This window comes from Bactrocera neohumeralis, unplaced genomic scaffold, assembly GCF_024586455.1.
Source record: "Bactrocera neohumeralis isolate Rockhampton unplaced genomic scaffold, APGP_CSIRO_Bneo_wtdbg2-racon-allhic-juicebox.fasta_v2 cluster09, whole genome shotgun sequence".
NCBI classification, from domain to species: Eukaryota; Metazoa; Arthropoda; class Insecta; order Diptera; family Tephritidae; genus Bactrocera; species Bactrocera neohumeralis.
In genome coordinates this window covers 8,931,908-8,951,574 of record NW_026089622.1, presented here as the reverse complement: position 1 = coordinate 8,951,574, position 19,667 = coordinate 8,931,908, and the positions used below count along the sequence as shown (strand labels likewise).

The 19,667-nt window shown below is 38.7% G+C and overlaps 2 protein-coding genes across 2 annotated transcripts in view; one reads left to right on the top strand and one right to left on the bottom strand.

Annotated features, from left to right (window-relative positions):
* The window catches only part of LOC126764595 (coiled-coil domain-containing protein lobo-like), a 380,690-nt gene that overhangs the window by 347,926 nt on the left and 13,097 nt on the right, over positions 1-19,667 (top strand). The window lies entirely within an intron of this gene.
* On the bottom strand, positions 11,952-12,874 carry LOC126764501 (uncharacterized). Its single transcript, XM_050482208.1, has 2 exons — positions 12,680-12,874; positions 11,952-12,623 (listed from the first exon to the last, which is right to left on the bottom strand). The coding sequence occupies exons 1-2, from the start codon at positions 12,705-12,707 to the stop codon at positions 12,124-12,126; spliced, it is 528 nt and encodes a 175-aa protein (XP_050338165.1). The 5' UTR covers positions 12,708-12,874; the 3' UTR covers positions 11,952-12,123.

Sequence of the window (19,667 nt, the reverse complement as noted above, 5' to 3'; positions counted from 1 at the left end):
AAAATTTTGACATTTCTTGCGCGCAAAAGTGACAAAATCGGCATCAACAAAATTTATGATGGAGGCAAGCGAAATCGCTCTTTATTTTTGTTTATAACTAATTATTAATTGTGTTTCACGAGATATCCGAAAATGTGATAAATATATATCTGGAGGATAAAATCGAATTGTTTTAAAGAAGTTTCGCGATTTTACTATTGCCCTCTACTTTAAAATTTCAGTCCTAAGCCACTTTTTTACGCAAAAAACTTTGTTTCCTTGTTTTTTTGTATTTAAGAAGCAAACAACACTCACTATCCACCAAGTTATCCATTGTTAAATTGATTAAAAATTCATTTTTAAGACTTCTTAAACTTCACTTCTTCAATGCACCTGCACGCCGCGAAAAATATTTGCAAAATATTTCCTTAAGTATCAGCTGAGAATCTGCAAAAAAACATCAGGGTTGCAATATTGCCGCAGTTATTTGTTTGCTCGAACATCCCCTATATTTTTGAATAACAGATGGCTCACTTTCACTGTGACTCTTTATATACCAATTATGAGGCGGTAATAAAACACCTTCTTAAAACTAAAAGCTTAGAATTCAGTTGAAACTGTAAATTTCCAAGAAGTATATAAAGAGAATGAAATAATAGAATAACTGACAAACAGTGCTGCCAGATGTGATACGTCTTGTCTCTGTGCCCACAGTATTCCCCCTCAAATAAAGTCCTGCTGGACTTTTTTAAGGTACAGTTCCTTTACTAGATCCTTGTCCGGGTGCTTGGTGCAGTTAGGCTGGTTGATGTATGTAGCGAATTCATTTGCTTGGTGAGAGTACGTCTGTGCGGCGTACTGTTGTCACTGGCCAATTGGTATGGTTAAGTAGTTGTTGCGAATTTATTTGCTCGGTGAGAGTACGGCTGTGCGGCGTACTGTTGTCACTGGCCAATTGGTATGGTTAAGTGGTTGTTGTGCAGTTCTCGGTTAAGGCTATGACGGTTGCATAGGAGCCTACTCGTGCGAAACTGGGTTAGGGTCTACAAGCGACCGATTGGATATTTGTGCAGTTCTCGGTTAGGGCTATGACGGTTGCATAGGACCCTAAACGTGCGAGACTGAGTTGAGCGCCTTATCCCCGTAGGTTCCGACTTTGCTACCGTTTGCAACTTGCAGTCGAAAAAGCCGAAATCCGTGCCATTGTCGACGAGGAAATTCGTACTCGATGTGCGGTCGTAAATGAATAGTTGGCGATGTGTTACCGTTGTTGGTAGTGCGAAATTTAGGGTGTTGAAGCGTAGCGCGTTGGCCGGTTGGCAACCTGCGCAGGGGCTGATTAAGGCGTTGTGCACTTGATAGTGTTGCATGTAGCGTGGAGGCGGCGTTTGATGCAAAGTGCGTTGAGCCGAATTTACTGCAGATGAAGCGATACATGGTGGGCTCTAAATGATGTCGATCATATGTACCGTTGACATTTGCTGCAGTTGTTGTAGCGTCATTTTTGGTTGTGCGTGTTGAATGATGACGGCTTGTAGTGCCTGCGACAATTTATATGTGGTCGGAGGTTGTGATATTGGTTGATGATGAGGTCAGAAGTTGGGTAGTTCGTACATCAGGATATGGAGGAACTGTTGCTAGCAAGATAATGATGATGATTGCTGCTGCTATAAAGTTTGTGGCAATGGTGGTAGTGGTTGCTGTTGCTGCTGGTAGATAAGCGTTGCACATTGGCATTTCGGCGGAAAAAATATGATTTTTCCACTTTCCAATTTCAAAACTCTAATTATTTTGTTTTGTAAAGAAATATTTGGATTTAATTTTATAGTTAAAAAAACTAACAGAAGTCGACGGAAAGTTATTCAATAAAATCAGATTAAAATTATTGTCCAAATAAAGAATTTTTTTGTGTGTAAGTTTATAGCTATGGCTTTTCTTTTATTTTTTATTGAAAATATAGCACCTACTTGTTTATAAAAAAAAAATTTATTGAAATTGGCAAAGTAAACTAATTTTTATAATTTTTCAAAAATTATACTTAAAAATATCAACTTTTCATTTTTTGATGGAAAAAAACTTTATGTGCTTTGCCTTGCTTAGCCCTCTTACTATAAAAAAATGAAAGTTCCAAATCTGTACTTTCAATTAAAAAAAAAAAACAACCGCCAATTACCGTCCCTTTTAGTAACATCGACAAATACTGATGTCTTCAACAGACTTCTTATAACTTCGGATCCTTACATATGTAAGTAGCTTAAGGCGTCATTCGAACAAAATTTCCTTAGAACTAGATCCCATTATTAAAGATATGGTGCTTGCATCATATTACAAATAAAAACTAACACAATTTTTCGCATGTTACATATTCAATTAAAACATTGGGTATTATATTGGATTTTTATCAAGGTAAAGGTATAAATAACGTCACTTTGTGTTTAAGTTTAATTTTTTTTCATCAGGAGAACTCATTTAAGAAGTGTCCCGAATTTCAAGTCCCTAGGTCCAAAAATAAAAATTGTGGCAATTGCAGTTACATTACTGTTGAAGTGGCAACTGCAGCTATAGCGTCTGTTGTAGCTGTTACTGCGCTGTTGTTGGGGTGTTGCTGTTGTTACTGTTGATGGTTGTGGCCATGTTGTTGCGCTGCACCAGCCGAATGCGCCGATATACCGGTGGTGGTGGCAATCAACTTGGGCTGATACAAATTGCTGGCGCTAGCGTAGTAGGTTGTGGTACCATCGCCGGCGGCTGGCCCATAAGAACGGTGCTGGACGCCCATTGGATATCTTGTCCGCTGCCGAGGCCGTAGGCGTACAGGTGGCGTATTGCGTTGACCGTTGCAGTTGCGCGGCCTCGTAAGCGCACTGGGCGGCAAGGTGATGTAGCGTTGTTACACTGTAGTTGTACCAATTATGGTGTGCTTTTAAGTCGTAGGCATCACCAGTTATATTATAAATGAAGAGGATGAAGAGACGTGTTGAATCTGATTGACTGTCTCCCCTTTCCTGCGAGTTGCAACTTGAGTAAAAATAAAGATATGTATCTCAATAAAAATTTGATCACATTTTCGCTATAAGAAGTTCGGTATTGTAGATGGCCGTGCTCGGACCATTGCCACACCGACAAAATGACATTAAATGAAAACCTTGAATTGCCATAACTAAACCGAAAATTAAGATATAAAACCAAATTTGGGACAACCGATTGCACAAAGAAGGGGCACCTGCGGTTCGAATATCTTTAAATATGAGCGTGCCTGCGCCCACTAATTTTTTGAACATATACAAGTATCTCTCAAATTAATCAAGATATATCACCCAAATTTCCCTTTGACATTTACTACGACAGAGTGAAAATATGTGAAACAAGTTTATAGTCTAATCGACGCCGCAATAACGCTGTTTTTACTACTCCGAACCAACTCGAACAACATTAACCATGAATAGTATACAGCAATATCTTGCAATTTTATGTTCCATCTGATTTCTTTTAATTTATCGGTATACAAAACAAAATTATATGAATACATCGGAACAAAATTTAAAAAAGGCCTTCAAGGTATGCTACTTCAGATTCAAAGATTTACAAAAGAGTGGACCCCAGAGCCTACGACTGACCTTTTACCGAAAACATCGATCCATGTCTAACATATATTATTCAAATTAAGAGAGAATCAATTCCTGATAATCGTATGTATGTACGTTAAATAAAAATAAATAAGAAAGAGCTAAGTTTAGTTATAGGTTATATAGCTTAGGGCTATTTTCATCCGATTTTAATCATTCTAAACTCAAATATGCACAGTTAAAAGAAAAACACGTTCTCTCAATTGTATTATGATAACTCACATATTGGCCGATATATGCGGTATAAAGTCACCTTCCAGGTTCGATCTTTATATTAGGTATACGGGAGCTAAGGGAAATATTGACCCGATTGAACTTATTTGTGGCATACATACTGTTCTCTCTCATTATAGCCTGAAAAGGGTATATTAAGTTTGTCACGAAGTTTGTAACACCCAGAAGAAACGTCGGAGACCCTATAAAGTATATACATCTATAAATAATCAGTATGTTGAGCTGAGTCGATTTAGCCATGTCCGCCTGTCTGTCTGTCCGTCTGTCCGTGCGTCTGTCTGTATATATACGAACTAGTCCCTCAGTTTTTAAGATATCGTTTCGAAATTTTGCAAACTTCATCTTCTCTTCAAGAGGCTGCTAATTTGTCTGAACTGCTGATATCGGACCACTATAATATATATTTACCATACAAACTGAACGATCGGAATCAACTTCTTGTAAGGAAAACTTTCATATTTGGCAATGTATCTTCACAAAAGTTGGCACATGTGATTTTCTAAGATAGTTATGTAATATACGAAGAAATTGTTCAGATCGGCTTACTGTAGCATATTGCTGCCATACAAACTTAATGATCGGAATTAAATACTTGCATGGGAAACTTCTTCATTTGACGATATATCTTCACTAAATTTTGGTATGAGTTATTGTTCATAGAAATAATGTAATTTCGGAAGAAACTGTTCAGATCGGCCCACTATAGCATATACCTCCCATACAAACCGAACGATCGGAATCAAGGGCTTTTATGGAAAACTTTCGCATTTGACGTGGTATCTTCACGAAATATGACATGGATTTCTGCTTAAGGTAATAATACAATCTCCGAAAAAATTGATCAGATCGGATTACTATAGCATATAGCTTCCATACAAAATGAACATATAGCTACTAAAAGAAATGCACCTGTGAAGGGTATATTAGCTTCGGTGTATCCGAAGTTAACGTTTTTCCTTGTTTTCAATTTCTTTCGGTAAAAATTCAACTATAGATAGTGGGGTCTAAATATTCGGTACCTAGGTGCTTTAAGGGCTTGAGGATGGAGTCATGGGTAGCAGTTCACGCAAGTGAGGAAAGTTCTCTGACCGCCATTCACTTGGGAGTGGCCAAAACCGATTCTTTTACATATGACTCAAGCAGCTCACCGTCTTTGACCAAATATCCTCTGGGTAGCCTAAGAACATCCGTTTGAAAGCGAGCTAAAGTGAGAAGGCGAAACATCCCCTACATAGGGTTGTGCGCTGATTTTGGGACCCGCCACGTAAAAAAAAATACCCCCAATGAAAGGAAGTAATAAGCCTCGGATGAGAGACCCCCATTTGATGACGACCATGGCAAACGAAATAGGGACTACGAATTAAGGGGCATGCCCTGGAATGTCCGGTCCCTTAATTGGGAAGGTGCCGCTGCCCAGCTGGTTGTTGTCCTCGTCAGAGTTAAGGTTGACATCACCGCCGTGCAAGAAATGCGATGGACGGGACAAGGGCTGAGACGAGTAGGTCCTTGCGGCATTTACTACAGTGGCCATATAAAGAAGCGCAACTTTGGTGTGGGATTCGTGGTGGGAGAGAGACTTCGTCGCCGAGTACTATCATTCACTTCGGTGAATAAATGTCTAGCCACAATCCGCATCAAAGCGAGGTTCTTCAACATATCGCTTATTAGCGCCCACGCCCCGACGGAAGAGAAGGACGATGTGACCAAAAATACCTTCTATGAGCGCTTGGAGCGCACTTATAAGAGCTGCCCCCGCCACCATGTCAAAATCGTGCTTGGCGACTTTAACGCCAGGGTGGGAAAAGAAGGTATCTTTGGCAGTACGGTCGGTAAATTCAGCCTCCACCACGAATCATACCCAACTGAGTTGAGGCTGATCGACTTCGCCGGGGCCCGAAATGTGGTTATCTGTAGTACTAGATTCCAGCACAAGAGAATACATCAAGCTACCTGACTTTCTCCGGATCGAAAAGCCACCAACCAAATCGATCATGTTGTGATAGACGGAAGACACGTTTCCAGTGTTCTAGAAGTGCGTACGCTCCGAGGCTCTAACATCGACTCGGACTACTAATGCTCAAAAATTCTACGAAAAAATGTGGCGGCTTACAGAAGGTTTCAAGACCGGACCGTGCTCTTATTGAACCCCCAAAGACGATCTAGTCACCGATGCCCAGAGCATACTTAAATTATGTAGGGAACACTTCTCCAGCCTCCTGAATGGCAGTGAACGCACAACACCAGAAGTAGGCAAACCCGATTCCCCAATCGATGACGAGCAAGCATACGTTCTTTTGCCCGACCATGAAGAAGTTCGAATAGCAATTATCCGCCTGAAGAACAACAAAGCGGCGGGGGCCGATGGGTTGCCGGCCTAGCTATTCAAACACGGCGGCGAAGAACTAATAATAATAAAATTATAAAAAATATGGTCGGACGAAAGCATGCCCAACGATTGGAATTTAAGTGTGCTATGCCCAATCCATAAAAAAGGAGATCCCACAATCTGCGCCAACTACCATGGGATAAGCCTCCTCAACATCGCGTATAAGGTTCTATCGTAGCGTATTGTGTGAAAGATTAAAGCCCACCATCAACAAACTGATTGGACCTTATCAGAGTGGCTTTAGACCTGTCAAATCAACAACCGACCAGATATTCACCATGCGCCAAATCTTGGAAAAGACCCGTCAAGGATATTGATATCATCGGCCTCAACACCCACGTCGTTAGTTCCAGACTGGAGAAGGAAGCAATGCAAATGGGTCTATTGGTGAACGAGTGCAAGGCAAAATATCTCCTGTCATCAAACAAACAGTCGTCGCACTCGCCTCTTGGCTCTCACGTCACTGTTGACAGTCATAACTTTGAAGTCGTAGATAATTTCGTCTATCTTCGAAACAGCGTAATCACCACCAACAATGTCAGCCTATAAATCCAACGCATAACTCTTGCCAACAGGTGCTACTTCAGACTGAGTAGGCAATTGAGAAGTAACGTCCTCTCTCGACGAACAAAACCCAAACTCTATAAGTCACTCATAATTCCCGTCCTGCTATATGGTGCAGAGGCCTGATGACAACAACTGATGAGTTGACGTTGCGAGTTTTCGAGAAAAAAGTTCTGCGAAAGATTTATGGTCCTTTGCGCGTTGGCCACGGCGAATATCGCATTCGATGGAACGATGAGCTGTACGAGATATACGACGACATTGTTCATTGTGCATTGACAATGTTCTTATAATATTTGGACTAAGCGAATTTGGTTGTTTTAGCTTTAGTGGTTTACGAAGTTTGTAAATTAAACTTGTTAGTGGGCCACCCTAATTTTTTCCATATTTTCCCCTTTGCTACTGCGATCCCTTGTGCCAAATTAAAGTTTTATACCATAATTTAGGGCTTAGTTTTGACACTTTATACGTTTTCGCTGAACAGAGTTTTCTGGGCGTGGCAGTGGTCCGATTACGAACTCGTTCTTCTTTTCCAAGGAACGCGCATACCAAATTTCTTCAATATATCTCCATTTTTACTCAAGTTACGGCGTACACGGGTGGACAGTCGGACAGACAGACCATCACCCGGATTTCAATTCGGTTCTTCATCCTGATCATGTACATACATATATATAACGCTATAAATATCTCGATTAGTTTCAGGTGCTACATATATCCGTTAGGTCCACAAAACTATATACTACGTAGCAACTTGTTGCAAGTGTATAATAATATTATAGTATCTAGCCATCCGGTTATTCTATACCGTATATAATGGGTTGTCAAAAAAGTCTTTCCGTTTTTTTATTGAATTTTTATTTTTTTTTTTTTTGAAATTGAAATGAATTTTGGATGACTCATGCCCCGCTCTTGACCGATGCTACGGCTGCTACTATGCCGGTCTCCTTCGACCAATTCAGCGATTTTATCGCAATTTTCGACGACAGGCCTTCCGGAGCGTGGCGCATCTTCGACCACCTCTACACCAGAATAAAAACTTTGAAACCATCGTTCTGCGGTGGAAATGGAAACTGTATCGGATCCATAAACTGCACAAATTTTATTGGCGGCTTGAGATGCATTTTTGTCTTTATCGTGGTAGTAAAATATGCCGTATTTTCTCTTTATTTTACTCGATGTTTGCGACGCTATAACTCACGAACGACTTAAAAGAAACAACAATCAATTGAACGCGTGTTAGCGCGTGAAATGGGCTTTCCAGAAAGGTATAGCATGACCCGATGCGACGAATAAAAGTAGAACTACGCGCTTTCAACGGCAACTAGCGAAAGTACCGCAAGACTTTTTTGACAACCTATTATGTATCGGTTAATATGTAAGATATCTAAACAAAATTAACGGAACGTCTAATATTGGATATATTTTAATACCGATAAAATGTGAACATCAATTCTACCAAATTTAATAATTTTCTTTATTCTAACAAACTTTTTTACAGTAATAGTGTGGTGCTGATATGAATGGAATTAATCTAGACCTTTGTGTTAAAGTCATATCCCAAAAGTCATGAATTGCGATATTCTGGTTGTCGTTTTCTAAGTTCGGTAATAACCGAACATTCAATACTCTTGCTACTTGCGAGGGAAGTGCATCAGGTACATAAGGCCTGTTATATTCTAAGCACAAATATAGTTATAAACAAACATATTGGCCGATATACGAGTATGTTGTATAAAGTCACACAGTTCGAAAATCTTTATGCCATGTATTTGTGGGCTAAGGGAAGTTCTGACCCAGAACAACCTATTTGTATTTATTTCTGACACGTTGACCAATATTTTCGGTAAAAGTCAATTATAGGTACTTAGGGCCTGAACAGTTTCTATTGGATTTTGACAATTTGTGTCATAATGTGGCATAATCTAAAGGCATTATTCGGTCAAAGCTTTATCCCGTTCTCTTGCTGTTTGATTTTTTCACTCGAAAGGAAATAATCAGATGAAATTTAGAATTTGTAATATTGGAAGAATGCGTAGCTGTAGTCCAATTTCGCCCATTTTCACAGAAAAATGTCTTGTGTTAGTGTTTTAATCAAAAAATGGCGGTCCAATTTTGAACCCTGCTTGATTAAGGCCCTGTCGTATTGTTTCGGGGATAAAATTTAATGTCTCTAGCGTATTTAGTTATTGATTTATCACCCGTTTAGTATGTAGTTTTTAACAGTATCGTCATATGCAAAGTGAGCAAGGTTACCATCCGATTTAATCCATTTTCAAACTATCAGTAGGCGTTCCTAAATTATGTGCGCCAGCCGAAGTGGGTAGTTGTAGCTGAAATGGCTTGAGAGATATGTATAGTACATTAATCTTATTAAAAGGCGGAGCTACGCACACTTTTACAAACAATTTTTTCGCACAGGTACCTTTTGCTACAGTGATCTGATCAGAGTTTTATAACTTAATTTAGTGCTTAGTTATGACACTTTATCTGTTTTCGTTTAATGGCGTTTTGTGGGCGTGGCTGTGGTCCGATTACGTCCATTTACAAACTCGTACATTTTTTGACAGGGAACGCGTATACCAATTTTCATCAAGATATCTAAATTTTTGCTCAAGTTACAGCTTGGACGGACGAACGTACAGACTGATAGTAATGCGGAATTCAAGCGCTAAATATGAATGGAGTTTTTGAAATGTTCGGTTACGCCTGAACTTTGCGCTTCCCTACTTGTTTCGTTTAAAGTTTTACCATAGCTTAAGATATGTTAAGCACCAACTCTTTCCGCGATTTCACAATAGAGCCAATTTTTATGGTGATGTAAATTTTTCAATTAAAATACACACAAATCCATTGAAAACTGTAGTATATGAAGCTTTTACCTATTGTGTTGAACAAAATGTGTAGGTACACAATACAGAGAACGTATAATAATTGGGGATAGGCGTGTGAACTGTCAAGAGCTAACGAAATGCTATTAGTGGATTTCACCACTTTTAGCTGAGAAGGAGAAATTTTAAAAGTGCTGAGCGAACAGAGCTGAGCATTGAATGTATGTTGCCCTTTTGCTTATACTTATTTTTATACGTTTACATGCAATCATATCAATTGATAAGAATATCATTTTGTGAATTTTTTTGAATTCATGCAAAATTGATAACATTATTATTAAATTATGCTTTTTTCATGGTAATATTTGTAGTTAATGTCCAAATAAAAGCTACTTTTTAAATATTTCTTATCTTTGATAATATTATATAATTTCGTATGCATGTATATTTGCTATATATATGAAATATTATCGTAATATCGTAATATCCTAAAATAATATATTACAATAATAATATACATACATTGTATGTATGCAAGTATGCAAGTACAAATCAATTTCAAATCAAGATATTAAGGGTAATCAGAATCCGATGCATCGTTGCATATGCAAAAGTGTATATGTAGCAATAGATCGTGAGCGACTGTTTTTTTTTATATCTGAATGCATCCCTGTTCATTGTAAAATTGACAGTTGATTTCTAGTTGTCAAATGTGAATTGAAATATTTGGTAAATATTCTAATTAGCAATCATGCCAAGGAAAAGCGAAAGAGAAAAAATTCTTAATTATTTGGTAGAGAATACGGCAAATGATATTCTTAATATAATAGGTAAAAGTAGGTGACTAAATATCTTCTAATATTCATGGTTCCTTTTTTTATGCAGAAGTGGACGAAGATGGTGAGGCGTTCGATAAAATTTTAGATGAATTGGATATGAATGTTGAAGTAGTGCTTTCATGCCGGCGCGGAGTTGAGCATGAAGTCCCAAAGTCACCAGTATGGCGAAATGAAATCTTGAATAAATTCGACGAAAACCGGTTCCGCCAAATGCTTCGAGTAAGCAAGGAACAATTTAACAATATATTTCACCTAATTAACGCGTTCGCGTTCATTTAAATTTTGCGGGTGGCTGCCAGATAATCACTTAATTTTTCCATACAAAATTGAAGAGCGGGAATTACCTCTTTTTTTCTACAGGTTAATTTTTTTAAATAGTCTGAACAAATTAGGGAATTCCCGTCATTACCGGAATTCCCGCATTTAATTTTTATATGTGCGGAAGAAATTGCGGGAATATAGCGCGGGAATTCCCGCAATTGTTTTATTGAAGGAAACATGAATGACGGGAATTCCCGCAATTTACGCGAATGTGTTAAGAACAATCCGGAATTCAATAAAGCACATTCCTCGAAAGAGATTCCTGTGGATTTGAAGTTAGCAATTGTACTTTATCGTCTGGTCTCATGCAGAGAGGGTGCTGCATTGAAAAAAATTTCAACATTATTTGGTGTAGGAGATGGTGGAACTCTATCCATAATTACAAAAAGAGTTTTCAGTGCTATACTAAGGTTAAGAGATTTCTTCCTTTTTTGGCCAAATGAAACAGAGCGATCAGAAATTGTACATGCTACGTATTCCGAAATTCCATTTTGCATTGGCTATATTGATGGTACGGAGTTAAAGCTAGCAGAATCGCCAGTTATCGATCCTATATCATTCTTTTCTCGTAAGCACATATACTCTATCAAAGCCCAAATAGTTTGCGATTATAAACTCAAAATACGACACGTAATGGTGGGACATGTTGGCAGTTGGCATGATGCGAGAGTATACCGCAGCAGCTCACTTTTCTTGCAAAACGACAAATTCTTTTCGTCACAGCAGTGGTTAGCTGGTGACTCAGCCTATCCTTTATCCGAAACAATGATAACTCCATTCCGAAGTAATGCTCGAGTGCTAGACATAAATTCTCGAATTAATTTCAATTTGCGTCACAGTAAATTTCGAGTTCGAGTCGAGCATTGCTTTGGCCTAATGAAGGAGCGGTTTTGCAGTCTTAAGGAGTTCAGAGCACGCCTTATAAATAAAGAAAGCCACAATTTATGTTGTGATTGGTTTGATGTGTATTGTATATTGCACAACATACTACGAGAGGATGACAGCACAAACTACGAATATACAAATCTCGATAAGGACACCACGTACACTGATGACAACGGTGAGGAAAGCGAAGATGTACAACCAAACACAAAAGGGGGAACTAAAAGGCTAGCAATACATTCATTAATGTTTGAATAAACAACAAAAAGGTTAAATTTTGGATTACTTCATGTGTTTCATTTTTACTTCATACATTGCTATTCGTTCGTCTTTTTCTATTTCTAACCTTTTTATTTTTTCATCTTGCTCCAATTTAATTTTCTTAAGTTTTAGCTCTTCTTTTTTCAATTCAATTTCAGCTTTTGATAGTTCTAGGTGCTTCTCCAACTTTCTTTTTCAAATTAAAGCTTTTCTTTATCCAACTCCATTCTGTTTTGCTGGTAAACCATCAAACAAGCCGCTGATGTTTTGGGAGCCTGCATTTTCATTTTTTTAGCCATGGTTGTAACTGATTGTGGAAAATCAGCCCCAAGTGGGAGTGGTTGCTGCGAAACTGTTGGCGGTGGAACTGCTGGCGGCGAGGCTATTGGCGGTGATATTGCTGGTGGGGAGATTATTTGCGGTGGAAATGCTGATGGCGAGGCTATTTGCGGTGGAAATGCTGGTGACGAGGCTTTTAGCGGTGAAATTGCTGGTGAAAAGACTATTATTGGCGCTGAAATTGCTGGTGGAATGACTATTGGCGGTAAATGTACTGGTGGGGAAATTGTTGACGGCTGTGACGCCATAAGCAGCAAGTCATTGCCCGTGTCGACAGCGCAGAAGTTATTATGCGCATGCGATTTAGCTCCAACAATTTTGTTTAGGCGATTGTAATGGGGGCACATTTTCTCAATTTTTTCTGTAAAAGATTTAATCACTTAAGTTCCCAAAGCATTTTCAATTCTTATTATTTACCTTCAAAACTGCCTACGCCCACATCCATTTCATCAATTCCAGCGCCAGTTGAGGTGCGATAATCATTCGCTTTTTTAAACGTACTCTTTAGGTGGCGTAACTTCCACCGCAGCAAGTCCCACGTGGCTTCGATTCCCTTAACCACAATGCATTTTTTGCAAAAAAATTGTGCTGTTGGAGCCTAATAAAAGAAAATAAGTAAGCATTTATACAATTCAAACTTCTTAAAATGTTTACCTCAATTTCATTTGCTTCCTTCAAAAAATCCAGAAACTTGCTGATTTCTTCATTTGTCCATTTTTTGTTCGGTCGCTCCCTTTTCCCTTTCTTATCGCTCATATTGCTGTAAATAGTTTTATTAAGTTTTAAATTGTTAATTCTTTCAAATTTCTTTTCTTACCAAAAATTTTACCTGACGCGCCAAAAACCGAAACAAATATGTATGCAAAAGAAATCAGCTGTTTTAAATACAATACTAATTTGCACATATACAATAGGGGTTGAGTGTAGCATTTGCATAACAGTGTTGCATTTGCAAAACACATGTAATTTGTTTTTGTTTAAAAATATGGTGCAAAAATATTTTGCACTTGCACCGAAATTTGCATTTGCAAGACCATTTGCACCGGATTATGATTACCCCTATTGTCATTTATCAGTAATATAAAAAGCGCGCGCTTCTCTATATTTACGTACACACATAGTATGTATGTACATACATATGTGCGTATGACATTCTCACACAAATAGTATATGCGTAGGCAAGTAAATCAAAAAATACGAACATTCTTCTGGAAAAACAACAATAGTCTCAAAAATCATCATACATACATACTTACAATATGAGTACACATGTGAATTAGTATGTGCGTATGACATTCCCACAAAAATTACAAATATTGTTCTACAAAAACAATAATCGTTTGAAAAAGCATCAGAAACCAATATGGCAGCCAAATTGCTGACGTCAAAATTTAAAGTAAATTACACAACAACAAAATTTTCATTCATGAACGCCAACGTACTTTCAAAAAGCATATTCGATTCATTCATAAAAGCAGACGCCATTACATCTCCTCCAGAATGCCTTGCCTACAAGCGTCTTTTTGCGATGATTTCAAAAGCTAAAATTCATAAATTGAACAATTTCTGATATTTGTATTAGAAGGAAAAAGTTACAACGCCGCAAATATAAGTATTCAAATATATTAGAATAAAATTGACAACATATTTTATTTGTCGATTTTCAATTCAAGAAATGTTTCAAAGAAAAGATTCAATATTCCTCTGATTCATGTGTACAGTCAATCCCGGCTAAGTAGTACTCCGCTTGAATGGAAATCAAATAACCCCCTCATCACTCCTAACCGCCTATATTATATCTTGCTGTATCTCACGGTTTGTTTTTTGAAATACATATAAATTATGGTTTTAAGTACCTCTCGCTTAAGTATCCGCCGTCGCTTATGGACCATATTATACTTTTATCTATTTTTAACTAATTACAAATATCTGTATCTTTGAATGTGGCACATAACCTGTATTGACTATATTTGTCAAGGAATGTAAAAAATATTTTGTAATTCTGAAATATTTTTACGCAGCTGCGTCGATATGTATGCAAGCTCACGCACAAACATACAAATTTACGCTGGTTTGTATGCGTAGCTGTACAGCGGCAAAGGAAGCGGTGACAATCGGCGGCCATTCGTTTATTTTTTGCGGCAAAGCTTGGAATTTGACAAAACGTTAAGTTCGACCGACGGAGTTTTTGTGTGAAACAATGGATGTATATACATATTTACATAGAAAGTTGTGTGTAGACAAATTTAAAAGCTTTATGCGAATGATTCTTTCAAATTTGTTTACGTGCACACAAAATTACATACATATGTGAATATGTGAACTTTAGGCGTACGGTTTTTTAAAATCTGTTTACATGTACACGTAATTATATGCATATGACTTTTAAGATTTTATCAAAACGGGATTTAATCAAAAATAAATTTTATCATTACGGGTATGGTTTTTAAAAATCTGTTTATACGTACACATAATTACATCCATATGCGAATACATACATATGTAAGTTAACAATCACGTATCTGGTCAACACTCCACTCCCACCGATATTGCTGACGGTGCGTCGGCAGGTTTGAGTGTGGAAATAGCGTAACAACAACTCTCCCACCGATACTGATGACGAAGCGTCGACTAGGTAGCGCGTGACAACAACAACATCGTTACAGCGGAAAGCCAATAGCAAGAGGTAAATTGCCGAATTGCATTTTGCAAGTCACACGGCAAAACATGTGCAGCAACTGACAGGTAAAACAAAGAGTCAGGTATTTAGGCGTAGTCGTCGCAATATTTTATTAAGCAAATCAGTTGTAATAACTCGACCGATACAAACGGCTGCTCTTGTGTAAACAAGAGAAATAAAAAAGATTAAAACTCAACAAGTGTTTTAATAATTGGCGCCCAACGTGGGGCCATAGTGCAGTTCTTGTGTTATCCTTATAAAGGACAAATCCTGTGCGTGGCCGTGGTTCGAATCCACCCGACAGTCGCGGAAAAACATTTAACTTCATTAACACTACATAAATAGTGAGAGCTACGAACAATTTTCTATTTTCAAAAATTTTAACCGCAAATTAATACACTACGTAGAAATGGTGCAAACCACAACCATTTCATTAAACACTTATTGCATTAAACATATTATTTTGTGAAATTTAAACACTACCTAACCGTGGGAGAAAGTGTGGAGCCAATGCTCTAAGAAATAAAGCATCCTAATCATCGTAATCCTGTCTTCCTGCTGCTGGATCACAACCCCAGGAATCATCGTGCTGCTGCCTTATCATACCTTATTTAGTGACATAGCTTATCGAGATATGGAAAATTTCATGTGAGTAGAGTGATTTAGCAGCTAACTTTGTTAAAAAAAAATAAAAAAAAAAAAAAAAATAAAAATAAATATATATTTTTCTTTTCTATCCTTTTTGGTAATTCTTAAATAATAAATTAAATTTGTAAAGGTGGGTAACGGTTAGAAAGGGAAATCCCTATATCCACTTAGCACATGACTGACTTAGAAAAAATTAAATATGGACGCACAAACTCTAGAAGCTCTTCTTAATACTGCCATTCGTGTTGCGACCGAGCATTCCCGGCGAGAATTTCAGTCTCGGGTTGACGAACTGACAAACAGGTTAGCAAGAATCGAAACACCAGTTCGTGTTACCCAATACGAACCGGTGACTATTCAACCCGGAATACCATGTGACGAAACCTTGGACCTTGTGAAAACCTTGCCGGAGTTCAAAGGCGAAGCGACCCGTTATGTGTCTTGGAGACAAGCAGCTCATACTGCTTATAGGGTGTTCGAAGCGTATCCGGGGAGCTCAAGGCACTACCAAGCGGTAGGCATAATACGAAATAAAGTAGTAGGAGCCGCAGATAGCGTTTTATCCTCTTTTAATACAGTTTTAAATTTTCACGCTATCATTTCTCGACTAGACTTTGCCTATGCGGACAAAAGACCAATTTATTTAATTGAACAAGAATTGTCGACCCTTAGGCAAGGAAAATCATCAGTGGTGGAGTTCTATGATGCAGTGGAGAGAAAGTTGACTCTGATAGTCAATAAAACAATCATGACCCACGGTGAGAACACCACGCTGATAGGATCACTTAACAAGAAATATCGGGATGATGCCCTTCGCGTGTTCATCTCGGGACTCAACCGCCCTTTGTGCGATGTTCTCTTCTCCTCTAGACCCGCTGATCTTCCGTCAGCACTTGCCCTAGCGCAGGAACTGGAAGCGAATCAAGCCAGATCAACATTTGCATGCTCCTTTAACAGGCAGGCACCCCATAACTTAGACCCTTATTATTATTCACCCCAATACCGTAGAGTACCTCAAGACCAACGAGGACAAACTCTAACTCAGCAAACCCCAGTACCAATGGACATAGACCCATCATATTCCCGACTCAGACAGAACAGACCCCAGCAACTCCGTGGTAATACCGATAGGTACCGTAATCAAGGAGCCTACCCTAAGATAAACCGTCCAGATAACGGAAATACGGCCAGCACATTCAATCGCCAACAGCCCGTGTCAACAGGCTTGAATAAAGAAAAAGCTGAGAAAAGGCAGCATGGTAGTGATCAGCTGCCAATACAAAAAGTTCAGCGTATCAACAATCTCACCCAGGACCAATATGAACCAGAAAGTGAATATTGGAGTGATACCGGCTATGATGACTATTATCATGACGCAGAACTTAAGAGTGCTGAGTATGACCCGGATGAACCAAAGGACGACGTTAATTTTTTAGGACTAAGTCCCTCTTGCCCTATGTCGAAAGAACGCTTGGGGGAAGAGGAATAAGAATTTTAATCGACACCAGTGCTGCAAAGAGCTATATAAAACACCTTAACGCTCTAAAGGGAATAAAACCTGTGAATAACCCTTTCACTGTTAAATCCATCCACGGTACCGATATAATAAACAAAAAATGTACAATAAATATATTAAATAAGAATGTTGAATTCTTTGTCCTACCCAGTTTAGAAACTTTTGACGGCATTATAGGATTCGACTTACTAAAAGAGGTAAATGGTCGTATTGACCTGAAGAGTGGTACGTTGAGTTATGACGGTGGAAAGGAAAAATTCTTGTACCACTACTGTTCGGACGTTAACAAGTTAGCAGAAAGTAAATCGAAAACAAGCGAGGACAATATTGATATCTCTACACTGCTAAAGCGTCATGCTAAAGTTTTCGCTGATCCAGATGAAGCACTGCCCTACAATACCAACATTGTAGGTACAATAAGGACCGTGGACGATTTACCTGTCTACTCAAAAAGTTACCCGTACCCCATTGCTTCTGCGGAATTTGTCAATAGGGAGATATCAGATCTGTTGCGTGACGGAAGCATTAGACCATCCCGCTCCCCTTATAACAATCCAATTTGGGTTGTAGATAAGAAAGGTTTAGACGAAAGGGGCAACAAGCGATCACGACTCGTTATTGACTTTAGAAAGCTAAACACTAAGACAATAAACGATAAATACCCAATTCCGGACACCTCTGTAATCTTGGCAAACATGGGAAATGCTGGATTTTTCTCGACAATAGATCTTAAATCAGGATTTCACCAAATCAAACTTGCGGAAAAGGATAGGGAGAAAACGGTTTTCTCAGTTAATAATGGAAAGTAGGAGTTTTGTCGGCTCCCCTTTGACCTGAAAAATGCCCCTAGCATTTTCCAGAGGGCGATTGACGATGTCCTTAGAGAAGAAATTGGGAAAACGTGCCATGTTTACATAGACGACGTTATAATTTTCTCCCAAACTGCCGAACAACACAGTAAGGACATTGAGCAAATCCTGACAAAACTTTTCGATGCCAATATGCGCGTTTCCCTTGAAAAATCCAAGTTCTTTCAGGCAAGTGTTGAATTTCTAGGCTTTACCGTATCAAAGGAGGGAATCAAAACATGCCCCGACAAAGTCAAAGACATTTTAGAATTTTCTATCCCAAAATCGTTAAGAGCTTTGCGTTCATTCCTAGGATTAGCAGGATATTATCGACGGTTTATAAAGGACTATGCCTCGATTGCGAGGAACACGGAAATATAGGCGCTAATCAGTCGAAGAAAATTCAAATTACTCTTGATGAAGAAGCACTTAAGGCATTTAATAAGATTAAGAAAATCCTTGCATCAGAAGACTTATTGCTTCTTTATCCTGAGTACCAGCAAACATTTGGTCTGACTACAGATGCTTCTTCTTATGCTATAGGCGCCGTTCTGTCACAGAATTGAAGACCTATCACGAAGAGAACTACGCTACCAATGAGAGAGAACTGCTGGCAATAGTATGGGCTCTACAAAAGCTGCGTAACTATTTGTATGGCGTAAGGAATTTAAATATTTACACCGACCACCAATCCCTTACATTCGCTTTATCCGATAAAAATCCGAACGCGAAAATGAAAAGATGGCGTGCCTTTATTGAAGAGTTTTCACCGCAGTTTCATTACAAGCCTGGTAAGGAAAACTTCGTCGCAGACGCCCTCTCCCGACAACATATAAATGCATTAGACCACGACATGGACTCGGCAAGCATGGCTGCGAATAGCGAAGAGTCGCTGTCTCAAACAATCCCCACTGTAAAGAACCCCATAAATTGTTTTCGGAATCAAATAGTCCTTGAAGAAGGAAATTCCACAACGCTTAACTCGAAAATTATATTTAAATCCCGAATGAGGCACCGAATATCGTTCAATAACGTAGGGGAACTGATGAAAACTATAAAACAATGCGTCAACCCAAATGTTGTGAACGGCTCGCTGTGTGAATTGCCCATCTTGGCAAAGATTCAAGATGAGCTGGTCACGGCATATCCGGCCGCCAAATTCCGTCATACCATCAAACAGGTAATCGATGTCTTCAACAAAGATGACCAGCGCGAGATACTTCAAATTGAATATAACCGAGCTCATCGGTCACTCCGCGAAAACCAGGAACAAGTCCTTGAAAGTTATTATTTCCCCGAAATACGGCATATTTTGAGGGAAATAATTTCTAATTGCAAGATATGCCACGAGGCCAAATACCAACGGCATCCCCCAAACCCCAGAAATAGGATCGACTCCTTTACCTGAATATCCGGGAGAAATCCTTCATGTTGACGTTTATTCCACCGATAAGACACATTTCCTAACATCAATAGACAAGTTCTCAAAGTTTGCAATAGTATTTCCAATCAAATCTAGAGCCATAGTTGATGTTAAAGAAGCCATATACGAACTTCTCAACTTTTACAGAAATACTAAGGTGTTGGTCTGTGACAATGAGAGATCTTTGAATTCAGAAACCATTAAATCTATACTTAAAAATCACTTTGGCGTCGAAATCTATAACACCCCACCCGCCCATAGTACGACGAACGGTCAGGTAGAAAGATTCC